Below are 19,036 nucleotides of genomic sequence, written 5' to 3'. Positions count from 1 at the left end.
AAGAGTGTGTTTCAGCAAAACCCAGGTAGAACATTGCCCTGAAAGCTGAGCCAGCATCAAATGCAAGGCTTCATTACTTCTACCAAGACTTGCTAAGCTGCAGAGAGCTGAATCAAAGAGGGAACTTTTCTGTAGACTTGAAAAATGGGCAACAGAGAAGGATAAGCCCACCTGGGAATTTCAGGCTTGTGAAAGACTGATAGGGTGAAGGAAAACATTAGGTAGACAGTGGGTGGCAGTGGATAGGTGTAAGAGTATCAATTGTTTTATGGAGGAGAGGAGTTCAAGGTAGGCACTCAGAGATTTGGAACAGACCAGAGTGTGGATATAGGCATACACTGGGATGGAGCAAGAGAACATGAAACCACTATGAAAACAAAGAAGAATCCAATCCAGTATTTGGGATGATCAGGGCTGTATCAGGTTTGCATGGCAAGGTTTTGGTAGCGAGGGGAGCTACAAGGGTGGCTTCTGTGAGGAGCTGCTAGAGGCTTCCCCTACGTCTGAAGCCACCGCCAGCCAGCTCCAAGACAGAACCCCTCAGCAGGCCAAGGCCGAGCCAATCAGCGATGGTGGTAGTGCCTCTGGGATAACATATTTAAGAAGGGGGAAAAAACAGCTGCGCAACAGTAACTGCAGCCAGAGAGAAGACAGAATATGCGAGTGAAACAACTCTGCAGGCACCAAGGTCAGGCAAGGAGGGGAAGGAGGTGCGTTAGGCACCTGGGCAGAGATTACCCTGCAGTCCGTGGTAAAGATCATGGTGAGGCAGGCTGTCCCCTGCAGCCCATGGAGGGCCCCACACTGGAGCAGGTAGATGCACCCAAAGGAGGCTGTGATCCCATGGGTAGCCCATGCTGAAGCAGGTTTGCTGACAGGACTTGTGTCTCTGTGGGAGACCCCACGCTGGACCAGGGGAAAAGTGTGAGCAGTCCTCCCCCTGGGGAGGAAGGAGCAGCAAAAACAATGTGCGATGAACTGAACTCAATCCCCATTTCCCTGTCTCCCTGTGCTGCTGTGGAGGAAAAGGTAGAGAAAACTAGGAGTGAAGTTGAGCCTGGGAAGAAGAGAGGGGATAAGGAAAGGTGTTTTTAAGATTATTTTTTTTTCATTATCCTACTCTGATTTGATTGGTAGCAAATTAAACCATTGTCTCCAAGTTGGGTCTGCTTTGCCTGTGACAGTAATTGGTAGGTGATCTTTCCCTGTCTTTATCTCAACCCAAGAGCCTTTTGTTAAATTTTCTCTCGTCTGTCCAGCTCAAGAGGGAAGTGACAGAGCAGCTTGGGTGGGCACCTGGAATCCAGCCAGGCCCAACCCACCACAAGGACACAGAAGACCATAAGTGTGCTATTACATAAGATTGCAATACGTCTTAAAACCAGAAAAAAGTTTGGAACTAGTCTGTAGCCATGACTAGCTTCTTCCTCTCTCATAGGAAGAGCTTCTAGAGCAAGAATTGCCCACAAGACTGTGGGGGACCTCAGCTGGACTGAGGCCCTTGGACAGAGTGACTTTGACCTTGAGAAGATTCCAGTCTACCCTTGAGAGAATAAACAGGACCAAGAAGAGCTGCAAGGTAAACAAGTTTGTCGAAAGTGCTGACAGCAGACTGGAATTTGAAGAAAGTGTTGATAACAGACTGTGTTCCTTTGGTGGAAGTGCTGAGTTGTGATGAACTGTGAAAATATTATCCAATAAAAAAGAAACACAGTAACTTTGACCCAATGAGAAGAAGACACATCTGGGGAAAGAGTATAAATAGATGAGGAAGAAAAACAATAAAGGCTTTTTGTGCTACGCCAACACTTGTCTTGTTGCTTTGTCCGTCCCTACTGCGACACAAGACAGTCTTAAGCTATTATTACTGGCAAATAACTTGTGTCACATACTTGCATTGTCCAAGAAAAATTTTGCATGTACAGAACCGTGTCTGTGCTTGGCTAGAGCAATCTATCAGATTAATATGTTGTGGTTTTCTTTGTGTTTTTTTTTTCTTGTTGTTGTTGGCTTTTTTTGGTTTTCGTTTTGTTTTTTTTTTGTTTGTTTTGGTTCGGTTCTTATTGTGTGTTTTTTTTTGGTTTTTTGGTTGGCTTTTTTTTGGGGGGGGTTGTTTTTGTTTGTTTGTTTTATGTTTGTGTTTTTGTGGGTGTTTCTTGGTTCTTTGTTTTTGGTTTGTTGTTTTTTTGTTTTTGTTTTTTTTTTTTTAATTTAAAGATAGTATACTTTCTGGAGATGGGAAAGAATAATGCAATTTCTATGAGAAATGTAAATAAAATCCTGCCATTTCTTCCCTCTCTTGCTTTATTTATGGTACCCAGAAGTCTACCCAACTATATTTTAACAAACTAATTTTAGTCTGATGAAAACATTTCTCATTCTAAAGTATGTTAAAAAACTACCAATTGCCTAGCATTAATAGTGAACTTTTCTCCTCCTAAAAACATTCACTCTGCTTATTACTGTAATCATTGATCCCACTCTGAATATTCAAGTTGTGCATGGGACAAAATACTTTATACAGTGTATATTTTCCCTGATTCAATAAGCCTTGAATTGACTACAAGAACAACATACACTGTGCCCTGCTACAAAGAAGTAGTTCTTGAAACAGGAAACAAAAAAATGAAACCATAAAACTATACTAGGTATCGTCTGAAACATACCAGCAAAGTAGGCTAATCTGAAGCCTTTTCTGGAGATGCTATCATCTGAATGAAATCTGATCCAAACATGATCCTGGGAAGAGATGTACGGTGAAGGAATGGAGGAGCCGCACGCTCTATAGCCTTCAATATTCTTGTAGCTTCCAATTGTTAACCAATCTGAGCTGCATCGTCGTGATCCCTGAACATCAAAATCTTGAAAGCTAAAATTAAAAAAAAAACAAAACCAAACAGTCAAAACTGCTACTGAATGGGATATTACACAACAATGAAGCTGATGAATTACTGCACATAAAAATGGAAATAAGCCGTAAGTTCTTTTTTGGTCTGAAATAAAAAGAGTGGCTTCTCTACCCATGTAAAAGGATTTAACCTTGTGGTAAAGATACTTTTACTTTATGAAGACAGCAAGAATCAATTCTATCAACCAAAATATTGCATCCACTACTTATAGATCAGTTTTGCTACAAAAAACACATTAAGCCTTCATCTAAAAACAAACAAACAATTCTGTTCACTAAATTGTCTTTCTGAGTCTCATTTAATGACTTTCATATACTACTAAGTGGTTTTCTTTAACTCAAATTTCATCAGAACTTTAGTTAATACTATACTTAGGCAATGATATGACATGACATCATAAGTACAGCTAAATTGTTCAAAACTATAATTTCAGATACAATTTTCTCCCAGTTGCACTACTTGGTTACCCAACGGGTATGTCATACAATGTCATGGTGTGGCTACAACTATATGAAGACGTGCTGCCATGGTAATGAAGTGTGAAGGGGAGACAATCTGAGCAAAACAGGTCTGTACAGACAACAGAGCAGTAAACCAGAAATCAAATGTGAAATGTATGAGTGGAAGAAAACAATGTGAGAGGAAAAAAAAAATTAGTTTTATTAAAAATAAACAGTATGAAAAAGTTTAGAAAGCATTCTAGTAGATTAACAGTTCTACCTAATTTACATTGCATTTATGCCAGTTTAATATTTAGTAGAAAGACTGTTTCAATTAAAAAACAGTACTTTAAATGAGTAACTGATGTCAAAGCAAATACTTCATAATGAAGAGCTGCTTCTTAGGTCAGCAAGTCTGTACTAGAAACTCAAGTAAAACTGCAGATAATGCAGTTTCATGGTCTGCCTATGAAGCAGTACTAATTGTATCTTGATGCTAAAACAAGCCTAGATTTCCCTTGTGGCAGTAATGGGGAATGAACTGATGAGAACTTGAACTTACAATAGAACTTCTTTATATTACATCTTTAGAAAAGTTACAAGATGTATGAAATTGTGAGGAGCTCCTTACACCAAAATTCAGGATTTCCGAAACTGCAGCCATACCTATTGATTTACTACTTGTGTCACGTAATTTTTAAGCGCACCATGAGACTTCATGGCAATTAAGTATTACAGAATTCCCCCTACACATTTTAAATGCAAAATTCATATATTTTTGAGACATTAAAAAGAAATCAAATGAACACATAGAACCTTCTTCTAGTCACCAATCTTCCAGCTGAAGCCAAATGCTACACAGCTACGAAAAAGCAAATCAAATAAAAGGAAAAGACAGAAAACAGAAAAAAAGAGAAATCTCGCATTTAAAGAAAGGTAGAGGAAGTTGGTACATACACAATTGGCAGTTAAAAATATCTAGTCAGTACTTGCTCAGTCCACGTGGTTAATACAGGAGCACCATTACCTTATAGTAATGATCTCCCCTGGGTTCGCATGGATGTACCAGCTACAGTTGATTCGGGTAGGATACTCAGAAGGCCACCCCGGACTTGTGATTGTCCCACTTGATGATCGAATTTGTTCTGGAATATCTCCACAAGCTAAAGAAATACATATATATTGAAAGCAACTTGATTAACTCAATTTTTTAAAAAGACAGTAGGACAAAAAAAGAACAAACAATCTGCACTAATCAAGGAAAATACCACTCTGTGCCAGATGACGTAGCAATAACAACAGTGTCTGAAGGAGTTCATAATGGAATGCATCAACTAAAAAATGTTTTCCAATGTTGCCAATGCAGAAGTTTATTCAATTGCCAGTTAGTGCTACAGATTAAAGAGGTTATTCTATACAGACTTTGGCAACTTCATTATTTACATGAATGATTCTGTACTTCCTAACTTTATTTTTTGCCTTCACAAAGATTCAGATAAATTTAAGCATGCATTTACACTTTATACTGACAAATGTATTAGAAGGTGAAAATTAAATTAAAGCAAAATAATCAAGTAGCTGAAGATTCCTGTCTTGGGAAGACTCACTGCCTGGCCATAACTTACACACTCCCTTCTAGCCCATAGCATGGAAATGATCTTCATGCACACAATTCCAAAAGCTTGGAAGGCAAAGAGCACCTCCTGCAGCACGTTTCATTTACAGATATTAAAAGTTAAGTTCACAAGAGGTTATTCTTAAGAGAGACTTGCATAACTACATTTTTATTGGCTTGTATTTATAGGACTAATTCTATGCAACTGAAGTAACTCAGCCGTTTGTATTCTTACTTTATTACAGGTGTAGCTTTCTGTATTGGCCTTAACTCAGCTGCTTGTTCCTTGCACTGGAGTGTTCTTAGCTCTGCTGATTTTATTTCAAGTAATGTACTTACTAGTTTTGTCGATTTGTTTTGCTGGTTCCCCCACCTCCCTTAGCAGCCTTATGTCCAACACCTGTCATAGAGCATATTCGCAACCTTCACATAAATAGGAAGGCCAGAATACTTCTGCTACAGATCTTGAAATTATGAGAAGTTTCAGAGGTCAGAAAACACATTAAAAATATTTGCCCTCTGTGATTTTTATTGTACAATTTGCTCACTGCTAGTCCAAAGCTTGAGAGCTCTAAAAGTTTACTGGTAGCAGAGTTACACACAGTAGTTTAAGCACAAGAACTATTTCAAATGAGGAAGCTTTTTCACTATTGTCTGATGATCAAAAGCTTTACAATTTTTAAATTTTGAATATGTACTTGATTAAACTAACAAATCAGAGCTGATGCAGTTAAACAACCGCGATGAAGAATAAACTGTATTTGTAATAGTGCAAAGGTTCTAATAATGTAATTTGTAAACAAGTTTTTTTTCCTATTTTTATCCAGTCAAGTCTTTAAGATAATTTTTCAAGATTAAAAGGGCCTGAAATTATTGTCTAGCTCTAATACAAAAAAAAAATTACACTCTCAAATCATTAGTATTACTTTAAAATATTTCTACATGGCATAACAAATAAGTTTCTAAAATAGGTTTAAAGGACAAAGCTTAAAATATTTAAAGCTTAAATACAAAGATCTAGAAACATAAATTAAAAAAACCCAATAATTTAAAAAAATAGTAGATTTACTGTCTTCAAGTACAGCTGTAAGAAAACATTGTTTTAAATAGTTTTTCACACATTTCTTATAAGGGCTTCATTCATGCTGCACAGTTGAGTATTCACACACTTTAGCTAAAGAACATAGTACCTGTCCTAATATCTATGGACAAAAAAGTCTCTACATCCAGAAAGATATTACTTTATTTGAGTATTCAATCAGCTATTCACTGGCCACTTCCTTGTTTTATTTTTGAGCAAATCCTATAGGTGGTGCTCTAACACCGTATTTTGGAACACTGCTCCTGTGTGAATGATCTGGATGTATTTTACCTCTGTTCAGACAAGAAATGGAAGGACTGGAAAGAAAAACTGGTTATTCACAATTAAATATTGGAGTAAAATAGCAATTTTAACAGGTTTGAAAAAACACCCATGCAAAATGTAGAAGAATGTGTCAAACGTTTTGTACCAAGCTTGCCGATGCTGGCAAGCAATTCCATGCACTACTTGGTTACTGCTGAAATAGTGTACAGCTTAAGTTGCCTTCAGGTGAAAGTTCTACTATTACAACATTCACCTGGTTTTAGATATTTACAAACGAACATATGAGATTTTGTCACGGACACCCTCTAAGGAAGCTTTTAAATCTGTCTGACAAAGAAAAACCTTACATTAGATTAAAATAATCCATTCGACATATATTCATTCACTATTACTAAGTTCACCTCCAAAAACTTAAGCACGCATCTGTTGAACAAGAACCTCCAAACACTGGTAGCAACCATAAATCACTGTGTTATTAGCTTTGCAGCTTCCTATGCTGGCACAGTGCACCCTGACAACTATCATCTGGTCAATCCAATCCCTGCAGTAGTACAAGCAGGAAATTGTACTTGTTACACAAGTCCGGATGGAAGAAATTCCACCAGGAAAGACTGCATAACCAAGGTAGTATTTTCAGAGCAACATTAAAACCTCCAGTTTTATTCAAATTCTCTTTTTTTTTTAGCCTTTGTTTGCAATACCAGTGATATCCCTATATTTACTCTTAAGATGGCTTTTTCTCTGTTTCCACTAAAGCAAACACTGAAGAGCTGAGGGCAAAACATGACCATTTCCAGCATCATCCAATATGGGAAGACAGAAGCAGACTAAGGAGGGCATGAGGAAGCAAGAATGATCACAGGCACTGAAACACAAGGGGGAGTGAACATTACTGTGTTTTTGCTGTAGAAGAGAGAAAAATCATAGTGAAGAAAGCATGCATATGACAAAGTGACAGTTCAAAAAAATAAGTGGGAATGATCTTGAGAAGGAAATTATAGCTTCCTTAACTTCAGGTTAGCTAGATAAGCTAAATGTACTTGCATACTTGGTATACCTTAATGCACTGAAATCTCATAACCCAGGAGACAACAAAAATTTCCTATCTGCTTAAAAAATGTATAAAGGTCAAGAACAACTGTGTAGAAGCTGCACTTGAGAAGTGCTGTCATTTTGAGAGAGAATAATTTCTCAGAATGAATTTTAAAATCAAGGACAACCTTTTGAAATAGAACAGTCTTAAAGGGAAGCTACTTTACAAAGATAATAGCAAGCCTTTTAAAATCAATGCCTGACCCTCTCCTTAACTAGGATGCTTCTTCCAAAGCTTTTGGGAAGATAGTGTAACATGCATTTTATTCATGTGTTTGGAAACATGGAGAATGTGAACAGCATCAAGAAGGGCACGGGAATCAGAAAAACAATTCAACACATGGTGTGTAAACCAGAAATGTATTAATAGAGGCAAACTACTTTACATTAAGTTGTGGAGACTTTGCTTTTCTAATTTCAATTGCTAGTGGCCCTGCAGGCATTTATTATATAGGTTACCTACATATATAGTAACTTAAAATTACAGAAAAACTAACTTTGAATCTATTAAAAGTATTAAAAATACATACGAGGACAGCAGAATGAAAGTTAGACTAGTCAGAAGAAAGGAGATGAGTTTGCAACCAAGGCAGAAGCACAAAACAAACAGAGAGGGTTGCATCCATCGTAAAGAAGCAAAGACACACAGTGATGCATGCCCAAAATGTTTTCAAATCTCATGCTTGTGGCTATAAGGTTTTTGGGTGGGAACAAATCCCTCCTGCGCAACCATTTCTACATGGGTGTTGTCTCTGCCTACATTCCTCTCGGTTCCCCTATTTGGCACAATTCTGCTCATCCACCTCCTTCTTGTTTTAAACTCATTCCTTTGTGAGCCTTTATTATTAACAATCTATTCACAATTCTGTTTACTACTCTGCCATAACTCTGTACAGTAGATTGTAATACTGTAATTAGGACTGAAGATGTTTCACAGACTGAAGTGCAAAATAATAGTCAAAAAAACTGCTGAGAAGCTGTGCACATGGTTTTTTGGTGTATATGGACATTCTTGTAGACTTTTTAAAAAGAGGTGCAACACTTCCTTATTCTCTTCTTCCTGAAATTTGTTTACCACCCCATATTACAGAACATGACCATGAACTACCTATGGGATGTTGACTGGTAAACAGAAGACAGCCTTGCAAGTTATAGCAAGAAAATAATTAAGAAACCTATGCAAAAATTCTGTAGCAAGATCTAGAGAAGTGAAGTACCTGAAGCAACAGTGAACATGTCAAGGAAAAAAAGTCACTTCAGAAAAGCAGGGAGAGGGAGATTAGGGATTTATCTTCACAGTAATGCCAGGAGATTAGTTGAAAAGATAAAAGAATTAGCTTTCAATGTGAACCACGAGATGATAAGGTATGCATTATATTGGACATGGTAAGGACATGAATGCAGCTGGATAAATGATCTGAAGGTGTTTAAAACAGCTTAGAGTAAAAAGAGAATAATGTTGTGATAAAGTCGAAACCATGAATAGGGAGGATAATTATTGCATTTGTAACTCTCAGGAGCCACTGAAAGTCTTATTTGTAGAACTACAGGGGAAGAAGGCATAGGAATCTTTGCCTCCAGGTCAAGCTGCAAAGCTTTAATTTAAAATGCCCTTTGCTCAGCAATAGAGACACAATCAATAAAAAGGAATCTTTTTTCTTTCCCCTACCCTTCCCCCCTCCCCAAATTGTTGTGAACAAGTGCTTTAAACAGTGTAGCAGTTCTTTAAAACAGAGTAGGGGGAAAATGGTTCTGTAGTTGTAACACTTATGATGCAACATATCCCAAAGACAGACCTGAAAATATTTCTTAGGTTTTCAGATTCTAAAGGCATAAACACTTATTCTTTCGTGATCGCTTATAAGCAAGAGACAACATCCCATTACTGCTGCTGGTACAAAAAGTGTGCTCGTATATTAGAGGTATACCTGCAACTTGGCAGATATAATATACAGCAGAAGCATCAATACCAAAGACCGCAGAGGTCTGTGCTATTAAGCCATAATTTAGTAAGGTAGGTCATGTAGCCTAACAGCAGCAGCATGACAGGAAATCTACCATCAAGACAAAAATTTCATTTTAAATCCTCTCTAAGTAGCAACTGTCCAAGAAAATCGCTTGCTCGGTTTCAACACCAAGTTAAAGTTGGATTTAGAAAGATTAAAGGCCAGATGTCTTTGGTTCTATTTTATAGAAACTCTGCTTAAAATTGTTCTGATAAACATAAAGCTGTCCAGGTATGCTTGATGAAATATATAATCTGCAAGTACAAAAACATGTTTGGAAGAACCAGATTGCTTCAAAGGAACTCAAAAATCATCTAAGTTCATTCCCATCTTTTATATTTGGGCCATCCAACTAAAATTTAAGATGTACAAAGAGCTGTATGTAAGGAAAATGCCACTGGGTCTGCCTACACACTTTTTTCAGGTTTACATTAATGGACCACTCCCATCCCTGCTATTTAAAAATTCTCCAGTGAAGAATTTCCACGTTATATTAAGATAGAAACTTTAAGAGTATGATATTTATTTTTCCCCAACTGGAACACTATTTTAGAACACAGGACCACCAGAACTACTTTTATATGTTTTTTTTAAAGTTTATTTTAAAATGGAAGCCCTGACTGGATCTTTCTCAGTAGTTAAGGCTCTGTCTACCAGCTGCCGTTATCTCGTGTAGAAAGTACATTGTGTTCTCCCCTTCTTGGCAATGTGTATTCACGCATGCTGGCCAAAGTACTGAAAGCAGAGTCAAAACTTCCATTCACCTCTTGCCTAGCAGATGCTTTTCTGCCTGTACTGTGACCTGTGACCTGACTGCTGCAATAAACAAAGGGGTAAAGGGTTGTTAAAGCATATCCTGAAAGCTGCATAAGGTATATTTTAGGCTGTGTAACTCCTACAATACAGTTCCAGCAACAAGTACCAGGCAAGTACCTGTGCTGTTATGTATTATGTACAGTGTGCCATAAATACACTATACGTGATGATACTCGGTGCACTCAGATACTGCTGAAAAGCAACAACATTCTTCATGATGCTGCACAAGAATGGGTAGCAAGTATCTTCTATAATTAAGACTTCTGACAGTCTTTGAGTAGCAAACAATGGAAGAGAAAAAGAAAGTAGCATGGTGTAACAGAGGCCATCCGCTGACCATTCACTTATCCAAAAACTTAACTGCATGCACAAATAGCAACGTAACGTTTGAAGCTATATTGCGAGGATAACTACAGCAAGATGTGCAAGTTGTTGTCAAAAAGGATGAGTTTGCATTTTGACTCTTATTTAGGAGAAGGGTGTGAAAATCAGTTTGATTTCCAAGGATTAGTAGCAGCCTCCCTATGAAAAGAATCAGGCTTGTATTCTTCTACCCACTGCAGAACAGTGCTTGTGTCCCCATCTGCACATATTCCGAGTATCTGTATTACAGATGTGTAAAACATGATCAGCAGCTTAGATGACACTGCTTAACATCTGAAGATCGAAGACTATACACTGGTATCGTCTAATGCCTTAACGGACACCCAGGCACATCACTAACACAGAACAGTCCCAACTGTGGCTGCTGCCCAGACGAGGCCTAAGACCAACTTACTGGAAGAGAACATAGCAACCTTTGTACAATGCGTGCTGTTTTTATACCTTATATTCTCCCAGCATCTCATCAGTTTCTCAGTTTCATGAGTTCTAAAACTCTTTTTTTCTTGTATTAAGGAAACAGTGCAGTCAAGTGTACAGTAGCTTCAGTTACTGCTTCAATCTAATCAGGTGAAATACATAACTTCTGGGTTCATATTATTTGATAGTAGCAGTGTCCAAAATTACATTTCAATAAATTTCATTTCACAAAAACTTTACCATGGAAAGAAAATATCAATTCAACTTAAACCAACTTTTCTCTTAGTTCAATGTTTGTCTGGAAAAATAATTAAGCAGTCCACTTAGAAAGGCATAATCTGTTCATGAGCATGCAGGTATCAATTTTATCTTATGAGAATTTTTCCATGTTCCAGTTGCTTCATTCCTTATTACATGCTGCAAAAGGCAGTAATAATTTTTATAGCCAAATATCTCTTCATAAGATACCAGGTGGCTTTCAATATTTACTATTTAAGTCATGCATGAAATTTAAACATTACAAAAAATGACTTACCCGTTGACACTCCTGAAATATGCACATTTTCAGAATGTTCTGCAAGAGCACCATTTCCTAAAATTAAACATAATGAATAAGCTAATTTCCAAGATAAAATTTGTAAAAATTCTTCAGATACCCTTTTACAGAACAGAAAGAACAAAACTGAAGTTATTTTAATTAATATTAAACATTAAAGGTCCTATGTTCATTTTGATAAAACTTAAGAGAAAAAGTTACTACACAGTGAAAATAAAACCCAAGCATCGTTAGTGTACTAGAGCAATTAAACAAACTAGAAAGTTAAGAAACCAGAGACTAAAAGTAGCAAAGAGTTTTGAGAAACTTCAGGCATTTTTAGAGTGTAGATTTTGCATGATGGATCAAGATTTCTAAGTAAATGCTACACAAATAAAGACATCCAGGAGGAGCATCCATCTATTTCATAATTAATTGCAGCCTACACCCTTTATCCAGAAAGATGTTTCAGCTACAGCCAGGGACCTTCAAGAGCAGCTCCCCACCAGTGCTCATTAAAACTAAGTATACGTGCAAAGATGAACGATGAGATTCACAGAGTCACCAAGAGTTAGAGATAAAGCTACCCCTCCAAATCTCATACTACTTTGCACTTCTACAAAGTAAAAGCAGTCTGCTAAAGCAAGTGTGTTTGCTGACAGGTGGTAGCCCCGTTACATGATGTGACAGATCAAGCTGTATTCGTGCATATTTCTTCCACTGCTCAGCTCATTCTCCTCTTTTTTATTCAACATCTTTTCTTTTAACATTTACTACAAATTTCTCATAAAATAAATCTTCCAGGCATTTCAGGAGAGCTACTTTCATAAATAAGCTCCTTTGAACATAGGCAGTGAAACTAAAACGTAACATACCTCACTAAGCAAATTTTAAAATGACAACTCTTAATCCCTCAGTTATGTAATGCTGAAGATTTGCCATGTCACACACATTTTCATACATGTGAAATCATTTGTTCTACCAGCACTGTAATGTAACTGTGACACATTTGAGTATCAAGAAGGGTAAATGTACGAAGAAAACTCAAATTCCTTTTATACCAAGCTTAAAAACTGCTGGAGTTGACCTAGTACGCATACACCTAAGCAAGCATCTCAATGCTCCTCCACTGCAGTGGTTACAAATAAAATGTTACAGAAGTTGCTCCCAGGGTTGGCACCAAATATGCAAAGACGTGAGTTTTTACTTTATAAAGACACAACACAGTTAGAAACTTGATGACCAGAATTTGTAGAAAAATAGTAAATCTGTTTTTTCTTTAAAAAACCTGACCAAACAACTAAATTACTGGGCTTTTAAAAGTGACGCATTTCTCCCCTATTTTTAATACACTAATTTCACTGCATATATTTACATACCAAGTTTCTTTTTCTACACTGAAAAATTCCCCTCAATATTCAAAAGACAGAAGTATTTTTTTTAAAAAAACTATTTCAAATACTGCATTAGTGAGCCACTATTTTCCAACTGAACTATTTTCAGAAGTAAAATACATCTATAAATTTTAAAAAGCTATTCTCCAAATAATTCATCCATTTTGCATATAAACTGAGAAGCTAAGGAATGTTTGCCGCTTTGATTTCATGTCTCCAGTAACACTTAACTCTAAAGTTACAAAATAAACACCATCTTTGCTGTAAAGTGATTTTACTTGTAACTGATTCCACAGAAGCACATTTTTGATTGTCTTGTTTACTATTATTTCCATCAACATAAGGAAAACATTAACACATTTCAAGACCTCTTGTTTTAAGCTAAAAATCACTTACTGGTATTTCATCTTTGAAATTACATTAGGGATTATTCACCAGTTTTGCATGTTCAAAAAGGGGTTATCCGCACATACAACTATATTGGTATTTGTTATTCAACACTGAAAATGAACAGCATGACAAAAATAAAAGAAAGGAACTCTCAAACATTTAGAAATATGAAAACCTCCAAAGTAATAACATGGAAGACAAGTCAATATCTGGGCACTCCACTGATGTCGCCAGAATCTGAATTACAGACAACCTGCCTATACATAGAGACCAGGAAAACAAAACCCCCAGAATTTTAATGAAATCAATTTTGATAAAAATACAATAACAAAGCATGAAATGATGGAAAGAAAAGCAAATGTACATATAAAAAAAATTGACGAAACCTATAGATCAGTAATAATGTGAACTATACTAAAATGGGAACTCTTGTCCAAATCCTGTATACTTTGACATAGAATTAATGGGTTAAATTACGAAGAAAACTTAAGTCAATATGCAAAATGGAACACTTTAATATTTTCCGTCTAAATATGCTTTACGATCCAACTATTAAGCTCTTGAAATAAAGTGGTCACATTTATTGTCAAACTAACTTCAGTGATTACTCAGAAGAAGCACTAATGTGTGAAGATGAAAGCTCAACTCTGATCCAAGTACTATAATATAAAAATAAGGTGTTTTTAAAAAATAGCTATTTCCTTCCCAATAATCCTTCATTACATGAAAGATGGACCTTAGAAACCTCTCAGATTACTTTCTTTCTTACTGGAAATTGTCACTGAAATAAGAGTGTGTTCAGATGCCATTTGAGCATTACTAAATTGCTGACCTTTACAAAATTTTTAGGCCATGATCCTTGTATGATCTCGAAAATTATGTCACATGGTTCCATATAAACTGAGCCCCTTACAATATCAATGTATCAGATCAGAGATTAGTAATTTCCATTAAGATGTGGGAACATAATTATTTTTGAAATTCATGTTAGTCTATCTAGTTAATACAGCAAAGTATGAGGATATAAAAAAAATTTCTTAGGTCACCAGCAAGTGTTAAAACATCATGAAGTATGAAATAACTGTTTACTACTCATTCCCATTTGAACCTGAAGCTTTAAACAAAACAGGTGCCATCTAACAAAACTTGACACAAAGTTTGTCCGTATCAGTTACAGGAGCTGGTTAAGTACACGTGACAGCACCATGCTGGAATACACTCACCAAAAAGCTCCTGCACAGAACCAAGTTTGGTTTTCAAATACTGACATCTTCCATCTTTTTTTTCAGCAATTTCTTTAAAAAACAAAAACAAGACAAAAACCCAACAACAACAACAACAGAAAACAAACAAAAAAAACCCCACTTGTATAACCAGGACAACACCCATCTCCTTGTCCTGCAGACACTCCTTTTATAAATACTTGTGACAGATGGACCATTAATTTAAAGTGATATTAAACAGAAATGTATGTCAAGTCTAGTCCTGCAGCTTAAGAGATGGCCAGTAACTGCATTAAACATTGCAAATGGACAAGGCTGAAGATAAAAGCAAGCATTTACTATGTTTTTTCTAAAATAAACACACAAACAAACAAAAAGAATCTTCGGTAAATAGGATACCAGAGATGTTAAACTACTCGTAACCTGTAGGTTAAACAAAAGTATGGAAAGTACTTTTAATGGTTTTCTGGGGAAAAAAGAAAAAAAAAATCAGCCAGTCGGCTATTAGATGAGTTAGAATCTTTATAGGGTGTGTTTACAGTACAGAACAATCTCCAATTTCTGAGGTGCCTTTCCATCTTTAATATCTTAGTATCTTAAATGTTCAAAGTATGGTTATGGTCAAAGTTGGTCACTGATTCTAATGGACTCATTCATAAAATCTGATTTTATTTTCACAGCACAAAGGCAGTCCCTTTGACCAGTTTTTTTCTATCCCACTCAAGTCCTCTGGGTTGAGATGCCGTCTTGTTTCAGAAGCAGGCAGAAACAGACAAGAAGTAGTTCCACAAACACTTGAATTAATTCCTTTTGATGTGTCTCACAGCTGACTGACCACAGAAGCAAGGAAGACAACACTAGGTTTGCCTTCAGGTTTTCCAGCAGTTGGGGCATTTCTCCCCTATCAGTCTATATGAAGCTGTATTAAACACAACCCTCCCAACCCTGAAAAACCCAACACCCTCACAACGTCATTTCCGAACATCCTGATCAAAAGAGCCATGAGCCCTATACTCCTACACAGCATCTGCAGAGAAGAACAAAACTATGTGGTAGATAAAAAACATAGCCTTGGAAGGTATTTGCCACACTAACATCTGAGCTTCATCACAGATCGGAAAATAAAGAGAGGCCAGGGGAGTGGGGCTGGCAGCAAGGGAAACATCACAGCAGCAAAGACTCCAATCAAACTGCAGCAGAAAACTGTAAAGGGAAAGTGTGGAAAAACCAATGCTTTCACACTTGAAAAGCATTATGTGTTTGTAAAAAAATAGCTGCCACGTTCTACATATCTGACACCCAGAGAGTAGCAGTGATGCTCAGACTAACATGGAGGCTAACCACAATGCAGCAGCACTTATTTTAGGATGTTACCCCCCTACAACCTTCCTTCTCCATAGCCTATTTAGCACAGCTTGCTCTCAAAATAAGAAGCGTATCAGACTCCAAGGGTTATCTGCATATAACTTCAGAGCATAAAACTAATCCTACAGCCCTGAAATGAGCTTCTCCTTTAAGTTTTACTCAAACTTATACAGTTTGCAAAAAGCACAGCCAAACAGATCCATGCTCCCCAATAACTACGTATCCCTCTTAGTCATAACAGTCACATTAAACAAGACAAGCTTCTGCATTCCAGATACATTAGCCTGGAGGTTTCAGACAAAGAACAAGAAGTTTATCTAACTACTGATATGTGAGACAGCAAATAATGATTCTTAAATGAAAACCCCATTTTAATTTCAATTTGGCTAAAACTAGCAACATGAACATACAGTAAAGTGATGAATATTGTAAAAATGCACCCAAACAATTTGGTACATGCAACTGTCCACTGTGATTGTAAAATCGAATTTTATAACTTCAGTTTGGAAGAACATCATGTATCTTGGGACTCAGTTAAATCCAGAGTGTGTTTTACAGAGAAATTAACTTGATTGTGGAAATGAAAATTAAAGGAGAGGGGAAATTCCATACTGGCAAACACCATATTTTAGTTACTTTTATTTCTGCTGTTAGACCAAGTAGTTACTGTCCACAAAAAAAAAAATCATGCACACATATCTCCATTGAAGCTAAATTCTTCTGTATCAAGATCAAGCCTCTGCCATTAGCTTTAACAGCCTAAGTAAACCCCCCTATAAATAGAACTGTATAAAATGAGGAACTGCTGTAACTGAATGGCTACAAAGAGAGAGCTTTTTCTAAACTACCTTGAGTTGAAAGATACTGTGGTACATAAGGAATGCTACAGAAGCAGACCTGGACAGCATATTTCTCTTGAACCATGATTACCAGGGAAGAGCTCAACAACACTTCCTGTGTATCACGTGTTTCCAAACACCCTTTATCATGGTGCATGTTCAACTTGCTTTGCTTTACACAACATACTTCATGACCAAACTTCCTTTCTTCATCCTACTCCCAAAATTCCTGTCCACTCTGTACCTTACAAAAGTAATCTTTTTTATACAGCTTCTTGTCAGCTCAAGTTACCTTGCATTAATCTTCACCAAATTCTGCTTCTAATTAACCAAGTGTGGATGAAGCTATCAAAATAAGAATCTTACTGTACACTTCCATGAAGAAACTGATGCTGCTTTACATATCACCCCACTAAAAAGCCACTTAGCAGTGGTCCTCTGATGCCTTAATCTGAAAATAGCAATATCCTTTTTGATCCAGAGATACAGGATCTGGAAACTTCCATGATGCCTCTGCAATATTCCAGTACGCTTCTTGGAAACAACCTCTTTCACTAGCACATTTTGTGACAGGCCCCGCAAGCAGCCATCCCCCCTCTCTCTTCCTGCAAATATCTAAGCTCAGTTTTGCCGAAACAAGCTGCACCTGAAGAGGCCATGCGTCAGACTGAACCGCAGCCACGCTCATCTGCTGAGTCTGCGGGAGAAAAGTCGAAATGCTACCTGCCTGCCTGCCCCTCATACCTATGGTTAATCTGAGGTTACAGCTCAGAGCAGAGCATGTGGGAGACCAACAGAAAAACAAGTACTACCACCCTCCTCCAGATAAACCAGATGATCTTTAAAGGTCCCTTCCAACTCAAACCAGTCTATGATAAAAACATTTGTTCAGTATGTAACTCAAAATGCTATAGTGAATTATTTACATGTAGATCACATACAGTTAATGAGCCCAAAAAAATTAAGTAGGATCCTTTTCAATCTTCTGGCTCATCATTAACAACCTCCTCATCTCCTTAAGACTTTGCTCTTATACTTGTTAAGCTACTGTGCATTTAGAATTAAATTATTAGATTTAATGCTGTAACAACAGTAAAAAGCTATATATCCATAGGCATATGGCCACACTGCTGCCAAACTCAGCTGTAATGCAGGAGTAGTACACAGTGAATTTAGATTATGCAACTGAGAAAAACCCACTTCCTATAATCTCAAATGAACGTGATACGTGATTATACAAAAGCGACTTCACTTGTTATCTAATCCTTTATAACCCAGAAAAGTCTCTGAGAGTATCTCTCTGGTTTCTCCTGTACTTTCTCTTCTTTCTGTGCAAAACGCGTTCCTCCACCACTACTAAACTGTAACTACAGAAATTCAGCCTTTGCCTTCCTCAGAAGGAATAGAGCTACATCTGCAGCTTCAACATTACGAGAGACAAGGAACTGAAAGTGGAGCAAATAAAAAGAAAAAAAAAAGCATTTAAAACTTACCCTCCCAGAAGAGTTCACGAAATAAATAGTATTGCTACAGGGAATGCTCCAAATTAAGGTGCGGCAGAGCTCAGAGTACACAGTCCACTGAAGCCAGGAAACATTTGTTACGTCTCTATATTCAGTAACAAAGCAAAGCAGCAGTGTCATTCCCAGATTCCTACAGAAACCAGTCATAGCCTTTACAGGTGTTGGCATTTTATTATTTCCTGCCTTCTGATGGCTTAGTTTGCAATCACTGCATCCTTTCCATTCGAGATATGCATGAAATCAAATTAACATGTTTGTGCACCAATATGCATTTCGATTAACTACTCAATATAAGATTCATGATCCACAGACATCTCATATTTTCATGTCCTGTTCTTTTTTACATAGTACATTGCATCTTTGACCAGAGGTTTTTGTCCTACAGACAGCTGCTGCTTAATTCCCTGACAAAAGGCTATTTCATGACAAAAGGCAACAAAAAAAACATCATGAGAAGTGATAGTATTGACTTTTAGGCATTCACTGATCCAGTTAAGCTGAAGAATTTTTGCAAGAATTATTGGCAAATTTTTGTATTATTCATTTTTAAATCAACAGTTTGGTGTGAACTAGTTATGCACAGGTTTTTTCCCACATTTCCTTAGGGTTGAGTACTGGAGTCATAGGAATTTCAGCTGGTCATTTGTAAAACAGCATTAAGCTGTAAAGCAAGATATAAATTATCCTTCAGGTAAGGGAAGGATTAAATAACCACTTCTCCT

The 19,036-nt window shown here is 37.0% G+C and overlaps 1 protein-coding gene across 1 annotated transcript in view; it reads right to left on the bottom strand.

The window, feature by feature from the left end:
- LRP12 (low density lipoprotein receptor-related protein 12) overlaps positions 1-11,637 on the bottom strand; it is a gene marked incomplete at its 5' end in the record, with an annotated part of 20,336 nt that extends 8,699 nt beyond the window's left edge. Inside the window, 3 exons of the mRNA XM_010184674.1 lie at positions 2,667-2,869; positions 4,377-4,512; positions 11,581-11,637. Coding sequence (XP_010182976.1) covers positions 2,667-2,869; positions 4,377-4,512; positions 11,581-11,637 — 396 coding nt within the window. The remainder of the gene's footprint in view (positions 1-2,666; positions 2,870-4,376; positions 4,513-11,580) is intronic.
- Positions 11,638-19,036: the final 7,399 nt, after the last annotated feature.

The sequence above is a fragment of the Mesitornis unicolor genome, unplaced genomic scaffold, assembly GCF_000695765.1.
Source record: "Mesitornis unicolor isolate BGI_N332 unplaced genomic scaffold, ASM69576v1 scaffold16455, whole genome shotgun sequence".
NCBI lineage: Eukaryota > Metazoa > Chordata > Aves > Mesitornithiformes > Mesitornithidae > Mesitornis > Mesitornis unicolor.
The sequence above is the reverse complement of the archived record's forward strand: the minus strand, read 5'-3'. Positions and strand labels throughout refer to the sequence as shown.